The sequence below is a fragment of the Aphelocoma coerulescens genome, chromosome 4 (genome assembly GCF_041296385.1).
Source record: "Aphelocoma coerulescens isolate FSJ_1873_10779 chromosome 4, UR_Acoe_1.0, whole genome shotgun sequence".
In the NCBI taxonomy this organism is placed as follows: Eukaryota; Metazoa; Chordata; class Aves; order Passeriformes; family Corvidae; genus Aphelocoma; species Aphelocoma coerulescens.
The window spans coordinates 4945550-4966342 of record NC_091017.1 but is presented as its reverse complement, the minus strand read 5'-3'; the positions used below and the strand labels follow the sequence as shown (position 1 = coordinate 4966342).

General features: G+C 42.5%; 1 protein-coding gene across 2 annotated transcripts in view; it reads left to right on the top strand.

Moving 5' to 3' along the window:
• ANXA5 (annexin A5) overlaps nt 1-20068 on the top strand; it is a 31139-nt gene extending 11071 nt beyond the window's left edge. The window contains exons 1-13 of one of the 2 annotated variants that reach the window (XM_069012587.1): nt 741-804; nt 876-918; nt 7242-7326; nt 8386-8480; nt 8851-8964; nt 11237-11327; nt 12273-12352; nt 12751-12807; nt 15239-15332; nt 15708-15803; nt 16249-16307; nt 18350-18472; nt 19537-20068. In XM_069012587.1, the coding sequence (XP_068868688.1) occupies nt 910-918; nt 7242-7326; nt 8386-8480; nt 8851-8964; nt 11237-11327; nt 12273-12352; nt 12751-12807; nt 15239-15332; nt 15708-15803; nt 16249-16307; nt 18350-18472; nt 19537-19599 (966 nt within the window). In that variant the 5' untranslated portion in view covers nt 741-804; nt 876-909 and the 3' untranslated portion in view covers nt 19600-20068. Of the gene's footprint in view, nt 1-740; nt 805-875; nt 919-7241; nt 7327-8385; nt 8481-8850; nt 8965-11236; nt 11328-12272; nt 12353-12750; nt 12808-15238; nt 15333-15707; nt 15804-16248; nt 16308-18349; nt 18473-19536 lie in introns of those variants that run through there. The other variant, XM_069012588.1, reaches the window with a different exon arrangement.
• The last annotated feature ends 725 nt before the right edge of the window (nt 20069-20793 follow it).

Genomic DNA, 20793 nt, shown 5'->3' with positions numbered 1-20793 from the left:
ATTATGTTCGTGTTTTATTTTGGCAGAGACAGTGAATTCCATTCGCATTGCAATTACTTTTCCTCCTTTCGTCTGACTCAAGGCTTTGTGGCTGAGGGAGTGAGTCTGTCTGCAGCTTAGATGGAGCAGCTCCTTGAGGAGCCATGCAGACTGCATCCTCCTTGCTCTCCCAAACTAGATATGTCTTCTCTATTCCTGGGGCAGGGAAATGGTCTTCTGGAAGATGTGAAGTGAGAAGCGTCACTGCCTGAAATGCTTGTAATTTGTGATAGTCCAGAATTTATAGCCCTTACATTCTGTTCAACACTGTGCTTGTTGTGCTCACCTAGCTTACTTGGAAGCCAACCTAGGTCAGCTAATGAATACCTGCTTTTTACCGAATTCAGTTCAGACTTGCCCTTTAGTGCTGGGATAGGATCCCCTCCAGATACACGGGAACTGATTTTATATAGACTTCGTGGGGAGGGGACTTGAGCACCTGCTGGAGGCTGTCTATCGGCAAATGTAGTTTTTCTTTTAAAAGATTTACGATTGCTAAGAAGCACCAATGCCACCCTTCGAGGGCATCCTCGCAGTGTCGGAGGAGACAGCCGGGACGCAGCCGGCAGTGCCCGGCCTGCAGGCGGTCCCGGGAGGCGGCCGAGGCTCCCCGCCCGCCCGGGGTGGGGCTGGCCCGGCCCCCGGGTGAGGCAAGAGCCGGCGGCGCCGCAGCGGGCCCTCCTTCCTCTTGGCTGCTGCCGCTCTCGGTGCCTCCCTCAGTGCCTCGCTCGGTGCTCCTGGTGGCTCAGGGCAGCGCGGCGGGAGGTGAGGGGCGCGGGCGGGCTCTGTCGCTTCCTGCTCCTCGCTGTCCCTCACTGTCGCATCTCTCTTTGCAGACTCGGACTCGGCCCCACCCGGCGGATCCCAGAGATGGCGAAGGTGAGGAGAGCGGTGGCCTCGGGCGGACGCGGCCCCTGCCCGGCCGCTCCCGGGACAGCCTCGTATTATTCCTCTCCTTACTTTCACTTCTCACCAATTTCTTTTGGGGCTCCCTTAAACCAACCCCTTCCCAAGCCCGGGCGGACGCGGACGGGAGGGGGACGGGGATCATGTGAGGGGCGCGTTAGGCACAACTTTTTTTTTTTTTTTTTTTTTTTTTTTTTCTTCTACTAATTTGGCCAAGTTTTCGGTACCCTGTGTTTATATTGTGCATGGGTGGAGACTCCTTCCACTGAAAGGAAGGAGAAAAAAAGCCAGCGCCGTGGCAGTGCGTACTGGAGGCTCGGGTCCCGTTCCCACTTCTCCCATAGCTAACATGAATTTTTCTGGGAGCGGTGGAGCTATCGTGTAGTTCTTCGTTCGGTGATTTTTCCTTTGCAGCCCTTTGGTTCCTGTGGTTTGAACCTGGATGAAGGCAAGGAAAATGGGGAGGACTCCAGCATTTGTTTCTATAGTTGCATCAAATGCTTACACTCTGAAAAGCAAAATAGGAGTTTCATGGCTTATTGATGGGGTTTGTACCGCTGTAGGAAGTGAAAGCAATCAAGGTCTATTAGGGCTTTCACAAAGGTCAGAGTGTAATTGCACTTAATGAGTGGAGTGATTAATAGTGTTTTAATACCCTTGTGAATATTTACTCATATTATGTGTGGATATAGTCTTAAAATAAAGAAAGGGCACTTCTTTTAAAGAAAAAAGTTTTTAATAGTATTTCTCTAAATTCTTGAAGTTGTGTTTTGTTTTGCCTTTTTCTTTTGAGGGACAAAGGAAAATCCCTTCTTTAAACATCAGGCCTGGGTTGTAGGATGCATGTTAGGAGAACAGGAACCCTTACCCATGCCAGGGCAGGGCACCTAGCCAGAGGGATATTCTTGGACACTAAGACTTTCATTACAGAATATGTAGCATTGCTTATAGGTTTAAGGGTAACTTCATTTTAGTAAAAGCATGGAAATTTACAATATTCTTGTCTCTTCTACAGAGACAAACTTTAATTAACTTCTTAGCAGGAATATTTCATTCTTCACTAGTGCAAACCAGTTACTCTTGGCTTCAGGTAGTAAATTTTCTACTGCCTAAGGTGACACTTGGGGATGGTTTTTTAACTGTGGTGGATGGTGGTAGATTGAAGTAATTGAAACAATGAGGGTTTTTATTAGGTAGGCCTTGTTCTCCAATTTCCACATTCAGAGGGCTGCTTTCCACGTAAGTAGTAGTATTCTTTGCCTGTGCAGTTAGGCAGCCATGAAAGATTGGGGGTGTTAAAGCTTTGTAGCCTAGGTACATCACTGAAGAATAAAACCTTTGAAGAAGGTAAGTTATAGTTGGAATCTTGGTCACTGAAGTACCTGTCCTTGCCCAGTTCTGTGAAGATTTTTTTTTTTCCCTTTGCCCAAAGGCTTGAGGAATTTTGTGTGTTCCCTGTCCAGAAAAGAAAGGTTCATTGATTTTGTAGGAAAACTACAGCATGCTGTGATGTGCTGCACAGGCTGGTCTCTCCCTGCCTGTGTTTATCTGCTTTCTTTGAGGGAGCACTGCTGCCCTAACAAGCTGCCCTTTCTCTCCCATCTGTGTGTGTAGTGGTCTTTGTTACTGCAGAGATGCACAGAGCACCATCTCTTTCTGCTCAATGAACAGGCTGGGAACTGCTGCCCTGTGTTTGCTGGTTCAGAAATCTGGAGAGAAAGCAGCAAGTGCTGTGGACTGATCTGTTTTGGTCTGCTACTCCCAATTTTTTTCCCTGAATGAAACTTTGGAGTATTTTTTGTGTCCAGTTGTAAACTGCCAGGAAAGGATTGTTGCTGCTGGTAAAGGTGTGGCCACTCTGTGCTATATCTGGAGTTCCTGTTCTGCCAATGTGCATGTGTGGCTTAGAGCACAGGAATAGTATTGCCAGCTCCATAGTGCTCCAGAGGATTGTCTCACATTCCAGAGTACAAACACTTCTTCAGAATGGGGCTCTAAGCAGCCCCCTCTGGCTCTGTTGAGGTTACTCGTGAGGATGGGTTTTGCAAATGTCTCTGCGTTGGTTCCTACGTGGCTGCTGCTTGCTCTTCTCCTTCTCTCCCACCCCCTCTCTTCCTTTTTTTTTTTTTCTTTTTCATCCCTCCTCCCTATCTTTGATATCTCTGTGGTGTACTGACTCAGAGTTCACCACAGATGTTGTGTAATTATAGTTTTTCTCAAGAGTTTAAATTTAGTGGGGCAGATGTGAATATAGTCTGCTGACCTGAGCTTACTCCTCCCGTTTAGACAGACAATCTGAAGCGCTGTCAAACTTAGAGGTGTTTTGCAGACATGTCTTTGTAGTTCTGCATTTGCATCAGCTCTTTGCTGGTATCTGTCTACTCAATGTCATTAGCATTGTACTACCCTTGAAATTTTGGTGAGAGTGGCAGGAAATAATGGCATATTTCGTGTGTCATGTTGGTTTTAGAGCACAGTTTGAACTGGCATCTTTGTGTGCCCTTCAATGGCTGTGAAGGCTTTCAGGTCAGCAGTGAACACTATGTTGTGTTTATCTGCAAAATGGTTCTTATGTAAGACGTCTTACAGCAGTCTGTCATTTATTCTAGCACATGACTTTCTGGGCTCTCTTCTGTCTGCTGGAAATAGCATACCTTCTCTCTTTACTGGTAAATATTCTCCATTTCCAATCTTACCATGCTACAGTTTTCCTGTGCCATCTTGTCAACAAGTGGTTGCTTAAAGAAAGTCTCATAGCACCTTCTCTGCACTAAATACTGGGTTTTCCAGCAGCAAAAGGACACTACTTCTGTTGCTGCAGAGAACAGGGGTGGCTCTTCATCTGTGAAACTCTGACTGACAAGGAGTTGCTGTACGTGGTACAGAGCCATGGTAGCTGGGAAGGAGTCTCAATCAGTTCAAGTATGGTCTGTTGTTTGCTGATAGGAATGCTTTGTATTTAACAGTGGCTAAACACAGGGCCTTGTGGGTGGAAAACGTTTTGTGTGCTTGGTGAGGAAAATGAAAAGGAACCTTGTTAAGTGGCTATTGTTACTGTTGCCAGGATATGTGGCTGTATTAATTTGTGAAGCAAAATTGTCTCTTGGGAGATGATCACTTTGAGGTGCTGGTTAGGAACATTTCACCTGATGAAGTTTTCTCTTCTTCTGGAAACCTTTGCTAGCATAGAATTGGACAAAAATACCAGAGACTGTGAATTTCCTCATTAGAAGGGGCATAAATTCTAAAACAGTATTATCTCTTGCATTGAAGCCTTTTTTTTTTTTTTGTCTTTTTTTTTTTTTTTTTTTACCCTCTGCCTTTCCTTTTCATGCTATTTTTGTGTTTCTGGAAGCTTCATTGGTCTCATTGGGATGTGTCTGGAGAAAATGAAAGCTGCTGTTTATTTCTAGTGTGTAATCACAAATTTCATTTGCTCTACACATGACCTCTTAACAACAACCACTGTATTGGGGAATGTAGAAAAAAAATGTGTGTAGGTTTGGGGTGTTATAATCTTGTGATACGCTTTGTGTTGAGGTTTTGTGTGTTGTACTTCTCTTTATATTTTACTGCCCAGGATAAGGTGTGGCGATTGAGTAAAGGATCACTTCAGATTACAAAAGGATTTATAGCAAAGACTATTTGTCTTTTTCATTGATGTGTTTTGGGTGCTACTGGGTGGGAAGATTAGTATTCAAAGTAAAAAGGACTTAGGAGGCTGTAGTGTTATAGTGTATCTGCTTACTTAAACGGCAAGAAATGTTTCTAGTGATACTGAAGATAAGATATCTTTTTATAGAGGTAAGTAGATAACGAAGTTTGTCTGGTTCATCGCTCCTGTTCCAGATATGCTGTGCCAGCAAGTTTGGTTCAAGCTGTGATGGTGGTTCAGAAGAGGTGCTGCCCTCTCTTTGTGGCCCAAATGTGCTGTGTTTGGGAAGGAGGAGACAGGTCTTCCCTCCAGGGACTGAGTATCTTACTGCTGTAGAACTTTCTGCCCTTGACCATTGATTTCACAAATGAGAAATCTGAACTGGAATAACTAAAAGGGCACTTGTGGATAGTGGAGTGTTTTAGATGGATTTGTGGTTGTTAAACATGTGTCTGAGTATTCCCTGCTGTACCCCAATTGTCAGGCCACACTGCAGTGCTCTAAAAAGCAGTCAGGTTGAGTAGGGTTCTGATGTGGAAGTTAGGGGATGGCTTGACCCTTTCCCAGTACTAGGCCAACTATTGGGAGTGTCACATCTGCCTACACGTGGCTCCTAAAGGCAGGTGCTGCTTGGTTCTGATGGAGGGTGGCTGTGGCAGGTGGGGAGCCAAAATTCACTGAGTGCTGTGTGCCACACAGGAATGCAAACAGTGCTCAGACATCAAGAGAAGTCTTTTTGACTTCAGCTGCACCAGAAGATAATTCAGGAACTGTTCATCAAGCTTAGTGCATGTTCAGGCTTTCTATGCGGTGCTTTGGAAAAGAGTGATGAAGGATTCCTGTCAGTTAACAAAAATGAGAAGGGCGATGCAGAGAGAGATTTCATCTGGCATTTAGTGTTCACACGGACTTTGTAACAGCCACACAGGAATGTTGGGCTGTTGTCACAAGACTTAGGAATTGTGAAGGAGAATTCCACTTGTTTATAACAAGCAAAGCAAAAGAAAGCTTTAAGATCAATATTGGCTTCCTCTTAGAGTTGTTGACATTGGTCATTTCCAAAGGACAATTGTGGTACTTCCGTAATGTTAATTATGTTGAGATGATATGGAACAAAAACTAAGTAACTGCACTCTGGTTGGAGTGGTAGTAAGGGAGGAGGAGGGAAAGGTTTTTCAGTCTTTATCCATTTTACCAAGTTAAGTTTGTAGAAGTGAGTCCCAAATCCTTGAGATTTTTTTCATGGTAGCTTTTGGAATTAGCTAGGAAGATGACAATAAATACATTTGAAGTACTGCCTAAAAAACTTGCTTATAATGGGAAAAGCGGAGTGTTCCAGTGGGATTGTCATGCCTCTGAGTTATGCTGGCTATTGGAAATCATCCCCCAAAGAAATTTGTTGTTGCCATTAAACACCGTGACACTTTGGTGTTCTGATCTGTCAGAATATTTGAGAAATGAGCCTGACTCCTGGCGGCTGCTGCTGCTGCAGTGGGAGGTGTGGGGAGTCTCTGCTGGCAGGAGCACAGGGGTGCTCCAGAGCAGTTTCTGGTTACTGCTCTTCTCTTCCTGCCCTTCTGGCTGACCTGTCTCTGAGTGCATTAACTGGAGATCAAAGCACAGAGCGGCTGAAATTCCAAACTCCAGGGAAGGCCAGATGGCTGTGCTGCCTCTGGAGTAGTCTGGTGCCAGTCCCAGTAGGTGTCTTGGCACTTGCTATCGTTCTCTTTCTTGAGAGTGGAAAAATGCCTTGCCTGTACTGATTACTACGTTTTTACAGCAGTGCTTACAGGAAATTTCCCCGCTTCAGCTGTTGGAAACACCTTCCTGTTCCCTAAACCCAGCTGTTTCCCCTTTTGGCAACTTCTGTAGTTTATAAATTAACTGCTGTGCTGAACACATACAAGTTCTTGAACTATCCTGTTTAAATAAAGGCAAAACTTTTCCACCATGATGATGAATGTAGTTTTGTGTTTGATCCAAAGAGAAATTCCCTCAAGAGCCATGTTCCATGGAAACGTAGTGGAATTATTTTTGTGGGTGGACAAGCTGATCTTTTATCCTTATGTTTGAAGTGTGGTTTGTTTTTTTTTTTTAGCTGTAAGCTAATGTGGCTGAATCACTTTTGTAAGGAGTTGCTGCGTCAAAAAAGCACGATGGAAAATTGAAAGCCATTGCAGAGTTCAGTTCACCATTTGCAAGGTGGTGGAAAAAATCAGTGTGATACTTCTTGAAAGTTCCAGTAGGGTTTTCTTGAGGGAAAGTAGTTTTTACTTCCAAGTGTGTCTTTGTGCCATTTGTCTGGCATACATGATTTGTGCAATTAATTTTTCAAATTACTTTAACAAATGATAAATTCTTAAATCATTTCCCTGCATTCAGGTTCCAGTGTTGAAGATAACAGTAGTTTGCAGAACTGTTACATAAATGTGCCCAAATTCAGCTTGTGCACTGCTAAAGAAAAACATAGTGGTACCTCTGGAGCAAGCTGTGTTTAAACACCCACAGACTGCTCTTTAGCCAGACAATTGAAAGAAAAATGTTCTCAGCTTTTGGATTGTGAATTCAAATTTAGCCTGAGCTCCTCTATGGAGAACTGAAAAGTGCAATATTCTATTTAATGGCTTTTTCCCTCCTCCAGTACACGAGAGGCACTGTGACAGCCTTCGTTCCTTTTGATGCCAGAGCTGATGCAGAAGCCCTTCGTAAGGCCATGAAGGGACTGGGTAAGGATAATTTTTATTTTACAGGAAAGAAAGGGCTTTCCCTCCTTTGCAAACATCCTTTCTGATCTATTTTTTTTGTTTTAGTAGATGAGAGTAGGGCGTGTGTCTACAAGGCATGGAATGACAGACAGCCCCAGGACCGCACTGGTCTGGGCGTGTCCTGGTTGTGACTGTGCAGCTCTCAAGGATGTTTATTTTTGGGTTAGCATGAGAGAAAAAAGAAGGGGTTTACACATTCCCCATTAAGAAATGGATGCTCCACACACTGTTCTGGGCACACAGAAGTTCTACAGCACAGCAGCTCATCTGTGGATTTACAGGGACAGCTGTGGAGAATTACAGCAGCATGGTAGGAACTCTGTGGAAAATCCACTACAGCCCCCTTGGCCTTGGAAGTGTGTGAGCACAGTGCAGTTACTGGGACAAGGAATACGAGCACACAGCATGAATGCAGACTAAGAAGTGTTCTGTAAACTCACACTGTAGCTTTCTGCCCCAGGACTTCCTGGGAGAACAAACCCTGATTTGCTGCTTTCTCTGAAGCCACCTGTGGAAGGGAGCAGAAGGAAGGGAAGGAGGGAAGTGTGATACACTTCAGCCTGTGGGCAAATTCAGTGGGGCTGGGAAGCTGCTGTGCTGGGAGGACTTACCTTGCAAGCTATTGTCTATCAAATGGATAATAGTTCCATGCTGCTGCCCTGTGGGGTGTCTGGGATTGCTGGACTGAGTTTTGCTGGGTGTTGGTAGTTTGTTGGTGAGCCCAAAGGCAAGGCCTTTCTGTGGGATACAGACTGTGACTAAATGTTATAGCTGGTGCTTGGAGCAGTCTGGGTCAGAGCACTGATGGAGAACAAACAACATGTTTAGTCCTCCAGTAATGTTTTTGCACCAAACTTGGTAGCTCAGCTTGGGGTATGGTAACATTTGTTATTTTAAATGCTTCTGCTGTTTGCCAGTAGGCTGTTGTTGTCAAAGCATCTTTCACTGCCTTTTGCGTTTGTGCCACTGCAGTTTGTTTTTCAGAGTGTGTTTGTAACTCCTTGTTCTTTCTAACTTCAGGGACTGATGAAGAAACTGTGCTGAATATCCTCACCACCAGAAACAATGCTCAGCGTCAAGAAATTGCTTCTGCCTTTAAAACCTTATTTGGCAGGGTAAGAAGAAGAAAAAAATACTTCTGGAAACGAGCTCATTCTGGCTTACAATGATTACTCCAAACTACGAGGCACATTCACTCTGTTCCCTGTAAAACACTCCTTGCAAGAAAATCTACTTTTGCTTTTGTCTTCCACTCTCCTCTACCTTATCCTAAAAAAAAATCAAAATGAGTTTCAGGTTTTCCAAATGCCTGTTTATCTTTTTCTCCTGCCTTATTTGTTTCAGCTGAGGTACCAATTAAAAAAAAAGAGAGGCATCCCTTGGTTTTTTTGCTGTGTCTCTGGGGTCTTTCAGCTTGCAGACTCATGTGCATCCCTGTAAAATGGTTAGTCCTTGTTCATTACAGCACTGTTTGTTCTGCACTAGGATCTTGTGGATGACCTGAAATCAGAACTTACTGGCAAATTTGAAACCTTGATGGTGTCTCTGATGAGACCAGCGTATATTTTTGATGCTCATGCACTGAAGCATGCCATCAAGGTAAGAGGAGGGAGAATTAATGTGTTCCATTAAATGATTGCTGCTCTTTGGTTAATTTTTTTTTCCCTAGGAATGAACTTTGGTTGCCAAGGGGAATGCTAATAGAAGTAGGCTTTAAAATAAAAATTAGCAAAGTTGTGCTAACATCTGCCAATTCCATGGTTTTGCCTGATTTCTTTTTCATCCTATTAATTCAGAGGCAGTTTAGAAACCTACACAGCATAAGAATTGTTCCTTGTGGTTTAAATACGAGTAGATGTGCATTTGCTTTCACATTCTTTTTGCTGTTCCAAGTGCAGTGCTGAACTCCAGTGGGCTCTGGATTTTTGTGCTGTGAGCAGCCTAGGTGTTATAGCTACACAGCTGTAGGAGAATTAGTTCAGAGCATTTAATGGAAGTGTGGTGCTCTTTGTTTCTTCTTGACTCTTATTTAAGCTACAGGGTGTTTTGCCACTGATGGATTGCAGTGCAAGTCCAAAATTGATGACCTCATGTAAACTGGTGTCCACCAAAATTATGAGCTGGTATTGTTTGTAGCATGGAATGTGTTCTAAAATCTGCCTTCAGTAACACAGAGGGAATAATTGATGGCCCTGTCAATATTACTCTTCTAACATATCTCTTTAGTGAATGCATTTAGTGCCTTTCTGGGCAGGCCAGGTAAACAAACAATTTACAGTGTGGATGTGTAGAAATGTCTCTTCCATGTGCTCTTTTTTTTCCCCCCTCTGTCACACCTGTCTGATATCATCAGCCTGTGGAATTTCAGGAATTGGATGTCCTTGGATTATTTACAGTATTGATCGAAGTAGAGGACGTTGAACTTGACTAGTGTGAGGTAGTGCTTTATGGAATGACACTTCTGTGTAAACTCCCAAGATCCTGGATGAGCAGCTGGTTAATATGTAGGCTTTAGTCAGCTGTGCCAGCAAGTGCTCATGCACCTGTGACCCAGCAAATAGTCCCTCAGACAACAGAAACTTCATTCCTGGAGGTTTTCTGTAATGTCTTTATGTGCATTGGGGGAAGGGGAGATGGTACCTGACAAAGAAACTGATAAAGGCCTTGTCGATTAATAAAAAAAATTGTATTCCCAAGCTCCTCTTATTGATTTAGGAGTCAAAGATTGACAGGGAAATGACAGAACAGATGGGTGTAGGAGGGAAAGTAGAGATAGTGAAACAAGGGTGGTTTTGTTATAGTCACTTGAAAAAGGTATTAAACCCAAGACCATAGAATTTCAGAGAATGTGTCTGCACAGTATGTCAATACTGGCTGCACTTCAGTTAAGGGGATAACAGTAAAGCAGATGTGATAGCAGGGACTTCAGTGCAAGATAGCTAAGAGCACTAACTCTGTGCTGAAGGCTGTCCTATCAATTTTCACTGCTGCAACTTGGATCAGAGTGAGTTTAACTGTGCCTGCCTCCCTTGTTGAGTAGGGATGTTCATTAAACTGTCTGTATTTTGGAAATGATTGCCTGTAACCTGGCAGACTTGTATTCTGGATAGCTCTGTGTGCAGTTGCATATCTTTGTATGAATTTAGTATTCAATGTTTTCCTTACAGGAAAAGTTGTAAATAAAAGTAAAAAATGCTCAGTATTGCATTTCAGTGTTGCATTTGTGAAACAACTCCTTTGTATGTGTAAAGAGCAGTGGATTATTCCTGCAAACAAAGTAGGCTCAGACTTGTGGAAGCAAGATATTGGCTTGGCTTTTGTAAGTTTTATCCTTGTAAAAGTGAAAGAGTGGCTATTGTGCCTGCTGTTATTAAGAACAGCAGAATTGCTGAAACTGTCTGGGTTAGCAATTCTGTAAAGTGTGTTCGCAGTGGAAGATGGGGTTTGTTTAACAGCACAGTTCACAGCAAGGTGCAGATCTGTGCTGGGTTGCTCTGTGTTTATCTGTGTCCTGGCTGGTGGCAGACACTATGAATTAGAGCTTAGATGGAAACTTCCTCTCTTCATTCACTTTTCTTGATGTCATTGGCTGTAATAGCAAAGAACTGAGGCACACCTGGCTGTGCTTGGGCATGGAAGGGCCCATCTGAATCCTGCAGCACTGGGCTTTTATAAATTGTTGAGTTGGTTTTGAAAACAATCAAGACAGAACTGGAAGAAATTCTCATCAAAACCCCCACAGTATACCACAAAGAAGAAAATATTTTTTATTTGGTCCAAATGTATAAGTTTATGCTTGGTTTTGATTCTCAGAGAATTCTTGTTTTCCTTTTGTTATTCCATCAACTGATTCACACTTGCACCTCTGCAGGGAGCAGGAACCAATGAGAAAGTGTTGACTGAAATTCTTGCCTCCAGAACACCTGCGGAAGTGCAGAATATTAAACAGGTTTATCTGCAAGGTAATTATCTATATAAAATAAGGGTCTCTGTTCAGTTTCCTTAATATGATTTTAGCTCATCTTTCAGATAAGGTCTGTCTCTGAACTGATGGATGTGTCCAATAAGAGGGAGTTTTTTCTGCTGTGTTGCAAGATTTCATATTGAAAGGAACTAGTATTTGCATTGGAAACTTAAATAGTTTTTATTTCAGGGTTATGACTGCAGGTTACGGTGTTCTGTGCTTTACAGTAAGAATTCTTTCAAATGCATTTCTTTCTTCCACCCATTATTTTCATTCCTTTGACTGAAAGGCAATTTTTAGTAACTGGAAACAAGAAAACTAATATCACATAAAAAACCCAGACCTGATTATTTTTTTTGCCTTTTGCTCTATGTTCTGTTTAAGTGCACTTGTGTTAAAGCAGGTGCAGCTTTTGGCTGTCTACAGGAGTAGGTGCTTTAACCCTGTGATTGTGGGGTTGTTTTTTAGAGCAGTGTTTTATTCAACAAATGTCTTTGACTTCTATGCAGATTCCTGCCACACAAGAAAGTCTCATGTCTTAACAAATTTTGAGCCCAAAAACAGAGTCTCCAAGGGCAAAATGTATAAGTAGTAGACTTGTCTGGGCTCATGGTTTCTGTACAGTTGAGACTGCCATATTTTATCATGACTTCCCTGTCTGTATCCTCTTTAGGTCCTTAAGGAGCTAAATCTATGCATGTCACCTTGTACTTCAAAATATTTTGAGTAATCTGCTCCTGACATGAGGTGTGAGGTGCTGTATTTTTATCTCTTTTACAGTAGTGTTAGGTTGTGAGAGCAGAATATGTCCTGAGTGTTACAGATGTTTCTGGTAGATGATTTTACAAATTGTGAGTCAAGTGAAGTATTTGCTTTTCCTTGACTTTCCCCTCAAATAGCGAGGGAGCCTGTAAGGTGGTGAGTGGGCATTCCTCTTTTGCAGAGTATGAAGCCAACCTGGAGGATAAGATCACAGGAGAGACATCAGGCCACTTCCAGAGGCTGCTGGTGGTGCTCCTGCAGGTCAGTGTCCTGTTGTGTGATGGTTCTCACTTCTAGGTGCACTTACCACTTTCTCCTTACTAAGCTGGCTTCTGGATGGGCCCAGTGCTGGGCAGGATTGGCTCTGGAGCTGATGTGCAGGGTGAGCCTTGGGCTCTCTTCTGAGTCATTTCCATATCACTGAAGCAAAAAAACTTCTGTGATGTCTGTGGGTGCTGCATGGGGTTTTGATGGCAAAATGGGAAGAGAACACTTATTTCATACAGACACGTGCAAGCAAAAGGGAAAAACAGGGTGGTTTTGGAGAAGATGCATTAGGGGGTGACTTCTCACAGTAACTTACAGGCTCAGTATAACATAAATATTTTTGGACTTACTTTCCAATTCTTCAGTTTAACAACTTCTGAATTTCTGTTTAGGCGAACAGAGATCCTGATGTTGGAGTTGATGAGGCTCTTGTTGAGCAGGATGCTCAGGTGGGTGAACGACTTGGGGTTTGGGCCATTTCTACAAGTTATGTCACAAAGATGGTATACAGCTAGAATTGAAATGTGGAAGAGCGATAGTTCAGGTTCTCTGTGTTTTTTAATATGTTTTCATGTACTTTTGTATGTTCTGGACAAAACAACTGTCAAAACCTGAAACACTGCGATCAAAATTTTTGGCACTTGGACATTTCTGTGTAAAGTGTCTTGGTTTGTTTATTATTTACTGAGGGGCCTGAATAAAACAGTGAGAGTGTTATTATTGCTGAGGCTTGGTGGTGCTGAGGGACCCACTGCTGGAAAATGCAGATGCTAACAGGTCATTCCCTAATATCTGACTTCTTTCTGCATTTAATCCCTTGTACATGACTGCTCCCTAGACCTGTGCTCTGGGTGGAAAGGAATGCCAGCAGTTAATTGGTGTCCTTGCCAGTCTCTTGCTGGGTGCCATTTGCTTTGTTGTCATGGTGGTCAGTATTTCAGCAGTTTGATTACCACTCATTTAATACATGTTTCTTCTTAGTTATTTCAGATAACTCTGCATGAGATTTTTCTCTCATAAATTGTCTGTTGAGATTAAAGAAATACAGGGATTGTTCAAGGTGACACGGAGTAAACATGGAATATCAGATCAAGGGAACATTCTCCTGATAGCACAGCAAGATGGAGAGACAGACTGGCAGAATATATTTTACTGGCACAGGCCTATCCTTTGTTACTTAAATTTAGAAAGCATTGTTGTTCTACTGTTGAAGTTAATTTCCTGGGACAATTCCAGCTGGAAAATTAGAGGGGCAAACATTTGAATCATGAACTAGACTGTTCCATGAAATTTTCAGTCTTGCTTTTAGCTGGGCCTGTGTAATTGAGGAAACCCATGAAGCAGAGGCCCTGGTAGGTAGATAGATTCCTTTTGGCCCCTTTAATGGTGTTTAAATGAGCAGCTAAATTGAGGAGGCACCAAACCCAGCTGTTGAAAAGGTTCTGGTTTTCTAAATAGTCTCTGTGGTTTGCTGCATATATTTAGCTTGAGCTGGGACCTCGAGTCAATGGACTTTCCATTCAACAGATTCAGTCATTTTCTAATTGCTTTTGCCAGGTACAGATGGTCAGAACTGAGGTACATGACTGGGCAAATGTAGGAGTATTTTTGGCTTCCCAATGTTTTTCTCGAGTCATATGATATTCTGGAAAGGACTTGATACATTAGAAGGCAAACTTTTTGCTCAGTGGTGATTTTAAAATTTTTTGTGTATATGATTACTAAATATTAATTCAAAGTAATTGTGAGACTTTTCTGAGAATGCCTGAAGGCATTCTTTTGGAAATGTTTTGGAAAAGATTTTGTGAATATCATTTCTTTAAAGTTGTGCAGTTGAGGTATATTTTATGTATTGCCCAATGGCAGGGCAGGTAAAAACTTAAAGGTGGCATAAAGTGCTATTTACAACTTCTAGTATCTCTAAATAAATTCTTTGCTGGTCTTTCTAAATGTTGTACTGGGACTTCTCATTTGCTACTGGATGGAGAGTGCTGCTATTCATTTGGAGGGCTTAGCATATATTATTTGTACTAAATATCCTTGCAGTGACTGCCTTGATAGCTTTTCCTCTGCACCTTCTTTTACTCTGTACCATTAATATTAAAAAGAGCATATATACTACAATCTGTACAACCTTTCTCCTTAGAGTGTTTAGCACACAATTTGGAAAAAGGCAAAGTTTTCTGACCGTCAGGAAAAAGAACTTGTTTCATTTTCCAAATTTCTTTTTCCTTCTCATTTTCTCCCTTCTCTTGCTCATTCCAACTTTTTGAAGTACTTTGCTTTCCTGGTGCTGAAAATGCACCCAGGTCTTTGTCTGCATCAAAGACAGACTTGCCTGAAAAAGCCGTGAATGTGCTAAAACTGTGATTAAAATCTGGTTTCGAACAACTAAGAATTTATCAGCCCACAAATCCTGCTTCTGAGAGCTTCTAGATCCATCTTCCCCTCCTTCTTGGAAAACTTCCTCCTGGGCCAAGCTGACGTGGTTCTGCTGTTGTAGAGCTGTCATGTAACAAAGTTTTGCTACTCTGATTTGGAAAAGGGAAGGGGGAAAAGGGCAGAAAAGGCAGTATTGTGAATAGATTTTATTTGCTGTATTATCAGAGTTTCAGAAAACTCCAGGCTTATGAAAAGGACTATGCACAGTCAGTTTCAGGGCCCAAAGCTGCATTACTCATGGAAATGCTGTCACACTCAATTTCAGATTTTTTTCATTTATTTCAAAGATGAGTTCAGTGCTTGGCAATTTTATTTTGTTTTTTTTCCTCCAGCTATAGCTTGTTAGTAAATTTAATGCTCCTTAGAGTGAGACAAGCAGAGCTTTTCAACAGGATGCAAAACAAATGCTGATGTTTTGATCTCTTGAATTCATAACAGGTTTTGTTCAGAGCTGGGGAGCTGAAATGGGGAACAGATGAAGAAAAGTTCATCACCATCTTGGGAACCCGCAGTGTTTCCCACTTGAGAAGGGGTAGGTAGTGTGGTTAATGAGGACCTGAAAGCTTCTGCCTGAAATCCAGCCTGGAAAACTGCAGCCCATTTTGAGGTGCATACTTTGAGCTGCTAATAGAGAGACAATCCCTTTTCCCCCTGCTCTTTGGCCATCCTTAAGTCTCTTTCACCAAGCTGTTTAGGCCACTGGGAATAATGCATGGGGCTGTTGCTTCCAGGTGCAGGGAGGGGTTGTACAGTGGGCATCTGATGAGAAATTGGTGCTCAGAATAGGACAGTGAGTGGCCAGTAGCACCTGAACTATAATGACACACAGGTGGCATTGTCCTGAGCTGAGGGAGGGGACTGGCAGGAATGTGGGCTGTTCACTGACCAAGTACACTTTGTTTTGCAGTGTTTGACAAGTACATGACCATTTCTGGCTTCCAGATTGAAGAGACCATTGACCGGGAAACCTCTGGTGATTTGGAGAAGCTGCTTCTGGCAGTGGGTAATTAAGGCTTAACATCTAGAACTGGCTGCCTTTGCTTACTCCCAGGCCTCCTTAGATTGCAGTTGTCACAGACACTGGCATGAAAACAGGGTTCCTTTAGGAAGGTAATCACCTGGGATCTATTTTTATATCTAGAGAAGAGGTAGTGAACTGCTTCTGTTGGGTCATGTGCACCTCTGCCAGAGGTGAGACTGAACTCTTCCTTCACCTGTATTCCTGGCAGTTCATCCAGGACAATGTTTTAGAGTTTGACTAATAAAGTCTTTCTGCTATTCGAAGTAAATGGTTTGTTCTAAATCCCAGAACCCAGAGTTGTAACAGAGGAACAGACCAAGTGACAGCCCTGGAGAGGATGACTCAGTGACACACACCTTGTCTTGGCAATCAAAGATTGCCCTGTATTTAATAGCAGTCAATAATTCAATCATTTGCCTTTTTTCAGTGAAATGCATCCGAAGTGTGCCTGCCTATTTTGCTGAGACCCTGTATTATTCCATGAAGGTAAGTAAATGTTTTCCCTGTGTCAGTTTCCATCTCCTCCAGCTACAATTCCTCTCCCTTAGCTTGTTCTTAGTTTCTTCTGCCACTGTAAATGCTCACAGGTTACTGTATCACTAAGTATCTGCAAAAGGTTCAGGGAACGCAGGTCTGGGAGAGGATGCAAACAATTCATAAGGTTTCCTTGGAGTTCACTGTGGGTTTGTCAGAACACAGGTCTTTTAGTCCCATCAGCTATTTTTTGACTTGATGTTGCTACACTGGAATGTGTCTGGCAAGATTCACTGGGCACTTTCAGCCGGATAGACTCCAGTGTCTTTAGGTGCTGGATGTACTGAGGAAGGAAAGAACTGTAAATTGTGCAAATTTTAGTGCTGTTTGATTTGGATGTGAGTATTCACAGACCAAGGGCATTAGGTAGCTTTGAAACACATTTTGGTTACTATCCATCCTGTTTTGAGAAGCAAAAGAAACTCAGCAGAGAAAAGGAAAGGCTTAAACAGCTGCAAAAAATTGTGCAAGGGAATTGCATTATGCAGTGCATCCATGTTTCTGTTGGCTTCACCTTCTCTTGGATGGGAACAGATAAGCAGGGAAAACTGTAGTTTTTAACTCCCAGTGGGTAATATTAATTAAACCAGAGGTAGGTAGTCTGTTGTTTTCAGGCAAGTTATCAGCTTCCCTGAAGAATTCCTGCTTTCCCTTGCTGGAAAGCCCTGAACTATGTTTGTTGCCAGCATTCTAAAGCTTCCAAGGTGACAGCTTGAGAATTAGAGATGAGACACAAAATGATAGCTTAATTTTTAAAAGTCCTTTTCTACTTTTATAGATAACAATGTAGAATAAGGCTAAGGTGAAAAAACAAAATATTGTACCAGTAGGTTGAGCTGTTTGAGGAGGATTACTTTTTTTATTTATTAATTCTTATTTTTTTAAGAATGCAATTTTCCTGTAGGCTTTAGATTCTTATACACTTCTATTATGAGGAGCCTGACCAATGTCTGCTGGTGAGATCCCCAAATTTTTTTTTTTAGAATATAAATAAAAAATCATTAAGCACTTCAGATAAGAAAGCTTTTTGTCAATTATTATTTTGACAGAGGAGTTTGTACTTCTAATTTATCAGTTTGGCATGACAAGGTTCTGCACTGAGCAGAGTTTGCTTTCATGATTAGGTGGAGCAGAGCTTGGCTTTTATTCCTCAGAAACCACCGGATTCATGGCATAACTTTTGAGCAGCTTTAGGGCATTTTTAGGTGTAATCCAAGAATATTGCACCCAGAAGGATTGAGTGGCCCTGGACGTTAGGCTGAAGATGATCGTGGGGGCTCTGCCAAGTCCTTCCCTGAGGTGCATCCGCAGGTCAGCATGTGAAAGTTTGTATGGCTTCAGCTTGTGTGGAGTCTGCCTTGTCTGAGCACAGGGGTCAGGGCCTTGGTCTGCTCAGGAACATGAAATGTTTCAAGCACTAAAGATGACAGAGTGGGGCATGTTTGTGTGGTTGGAAAAGGTTTGTGGAGTTTGCCCTCATAATAAACAGCTGGAGAGTTCATGGAATGAGTTGCTCTGCCTGTGTCTTGCTGTATGATTTTCCTTTGTACTGGTCACTGCTAGGATTGAGGTACCCAGTTCCAGAACTGACTACAGTTCTGCAGCATCAGAGTACACTTCAAGGGGGATTTACATGTGATTCTGATTGTGGTGGTGAGCAGCTGTACTGCTGGGTAAGCTTGGAACTGGATTGTTTCAAATTTATATGGGCATTCACAGTTGAAGCCTGAGATGAAATGTGAAATAAGATGTCTGAGCATATGGCACCTGATAGTAGGCATGGTCAGCCCTCTGTTCTCCACGTTTCAGTGTGAATGTCTTGTGATACTGTCCTGAATATTCTCTGTTTTGCAGCTGAACTGTAATGCAGGAGTGGTTTGAGATGCCACTTGTTGCTTTCATGTTCTACCATGGTTGTTTGTATTTCATGTTTTGTTGTAGCATCTGTCCAGAATAAGCTTATATTTTAATGTGATTTGATCTTTCCTCTTTAGGGGGCTGGTACTGATGATGACACCCTGATCAGAGTCATGGTTTCAAGAAGTGAAATTGATCTGTTGGATATTAGACGAGAATTCAGAAAGAATTTTGCTAAATCATTGTATCAAACCATTCAGGTAAAATACTGTTCTGTTCTCAGGGAACACAGGGGTGACTGAGATGTCACTGTTTTCACTGCTTATTTTTTTGTGAGAGAGTGGATGTGACACTGTGCTCTGAGATTGATAGTGGCTTGTCTTCAGTTTTGACATTGCATTGTTTAAGTGGGGGACACTTCCTAAGCAAAGCTCAAGGTTTCCTTCCAGTGTTCACCAGGGGAGATGATGTGGTTTTCTGAAATTACAATTACTCATACACCATTTTTAGCTACTGCATCATTTCCTTGTTCTTGTCTGGGTTCCTTATGGTCCGGTGCTTCAGAGGGTGCAGGCTCCAGAGCAATAAAACTGGGGTTGGGAGTCTGAATTATCATGAGGCTGAAATTTAGATCTTGGGTTATGGTGTGGAACCCTTTGCAGCATTTCCAAGTGGAAAGGATTTCACTGTGGAACCAGTCTGAGTCATAATTTCTTTTGAGTGGATGGGAAGGAGCCAGCAAGGAATCCAGAGACAGCTGTTGCTGCAAAGTTAAGCCAAAAGGCTTTTTTTTTCCTTGGATTTTTTTTTCTTGTTTTATTTTGAAATGCTGCTTTTTATGATTTTCTATTGTCATTCCTGACATTATGCTCCCTTAACTGGGCTGGGTGGAGTTGCTTTTTGGCACTGCCTGTCAGGCCCATACAACTAATCTATGGATTTTGTATCAAAGCTTCCCACTGATTACAGGGAGCAGGGCCGGCACCTTTCTAGGCAGTGGCAGGTGCACTTTGCTCATTTATAGGGTGTTGCTTTTGGTGTTGCTTTGGGCTTCTCCTTTGGACTTTCCTCCTGCAGACAAATTCATCAAATGTGCAACGGGCAGCTCTGTTTTCTAGTAAAGCTTTTGGAGGTTTTTTTGTCTCTGGCAGTCTGTCTGTGTAAATATAGCTCTCATAGAAGAGGCAGAGAATTTCCTTGCATCGTTCCTGAGTGGCGAGTCATCCGAATGGATTTCCTGTGGGTGGGATGAACGAGTAATGTGCTGGGGCCCTCCTTGGCAGCTGCTCTGGTGACTCACGCTGCTGCTCTGCTGTGTTAACAGAAAGACACGTCTGGGGACTACAGGAAAGCGCTGCTGCTCCTCTGTGGCGGAGACGATGACTGATGGGGAAGGGACACACAGCGTTTGTTGTACTCCAGCTTTGCAGCCCTTCATTAGCATGTCTGCCTGAGGTCTTACACTTTAATGCTTTGTGGCTGCTTGAATTTATACTAGGATTGCACTTAGTAAAATGAGCGCGTTGTTATCCCTCCTCTTCTGACATGCCAACTTCCAGGAATTTCAAGTGCCTTCTGTGATCTGAGAGAGTCACCTTCGTGGAAGGTGGGTGCTGAGCACAGAACCCAGTTCTTTACAGGTGTTTTGCTGAAATAGGAAAATATAATCATGTATTTCACAATAAATTGAAGATTATCCTTTTTTGCTTTTATTCCTTACATTTCCACTGAATGTTAAGCTAGTTCTAACATGGCAAGCAAACAAATCCTTTGTATGTAATATTTTAATGAACTTGCTGAACATATTACAAGCAATCATTGGAAATCTAAAGGACCAATAAATTTTTCCCCTCTCATCACAGTTGTACATGGTTTTTAATTTAATTCAATGGGTTTTAATCTATTTTCCCTTTGTTATGATTCCACTGTCTCCGACTGTTGGTCTGTGTTTCCTCCCATTATTGAAGTGCTTAAGTATCTGTGGTGTTTTGCAGCTGTCCATGTCTAGCCTAGGATATGGGTGTTGTGGTGATGCTGCTGTTCAGTATAGCTGGAAAACCAAAGTATTGGTGCTTGCTGGGCATTGCATTTTCGTTTTGTGCTGCTTTGTCTTTTTGTTCCCCTCTAAAGCCTGCGGCAAGGAAGGAAGGAGAGTTGCTGTGCAGAGCCAAAGTAGAGCAGAGACATGCTGCACTCTAGGGCCAGTCAAGGGTGTCTGAGGTGGAAGCAGGTGAAGAAGAGATGGAAGGACAGGGATCTGTTCTTCAGGGATCTTGGGAGAAAAGAAGATGGTTACAGCATCCCTCCCCTCAGGTTAGCGGGAGCAGAGCACAGGGTGAGAAAAGCACCAGCCTGTTTCATGGGCTGCCTTAAATTCTCTGCTTTAATTCAGTATTTATGACTGGTTCTGAAAATTAAATTGATGTGTGTGAAGGAGAATACAGAGGCTTCTCTTCCATGCCTTGTAAGGTGTGAACACCATGGTTCTGAACTTGGCTTATCAGTCAGTCACATACATCAGCTGCAGAAACTGCACATTTTAATAGTCCTCCTGGAACTGATTCTTCACAGGTTATTAAGA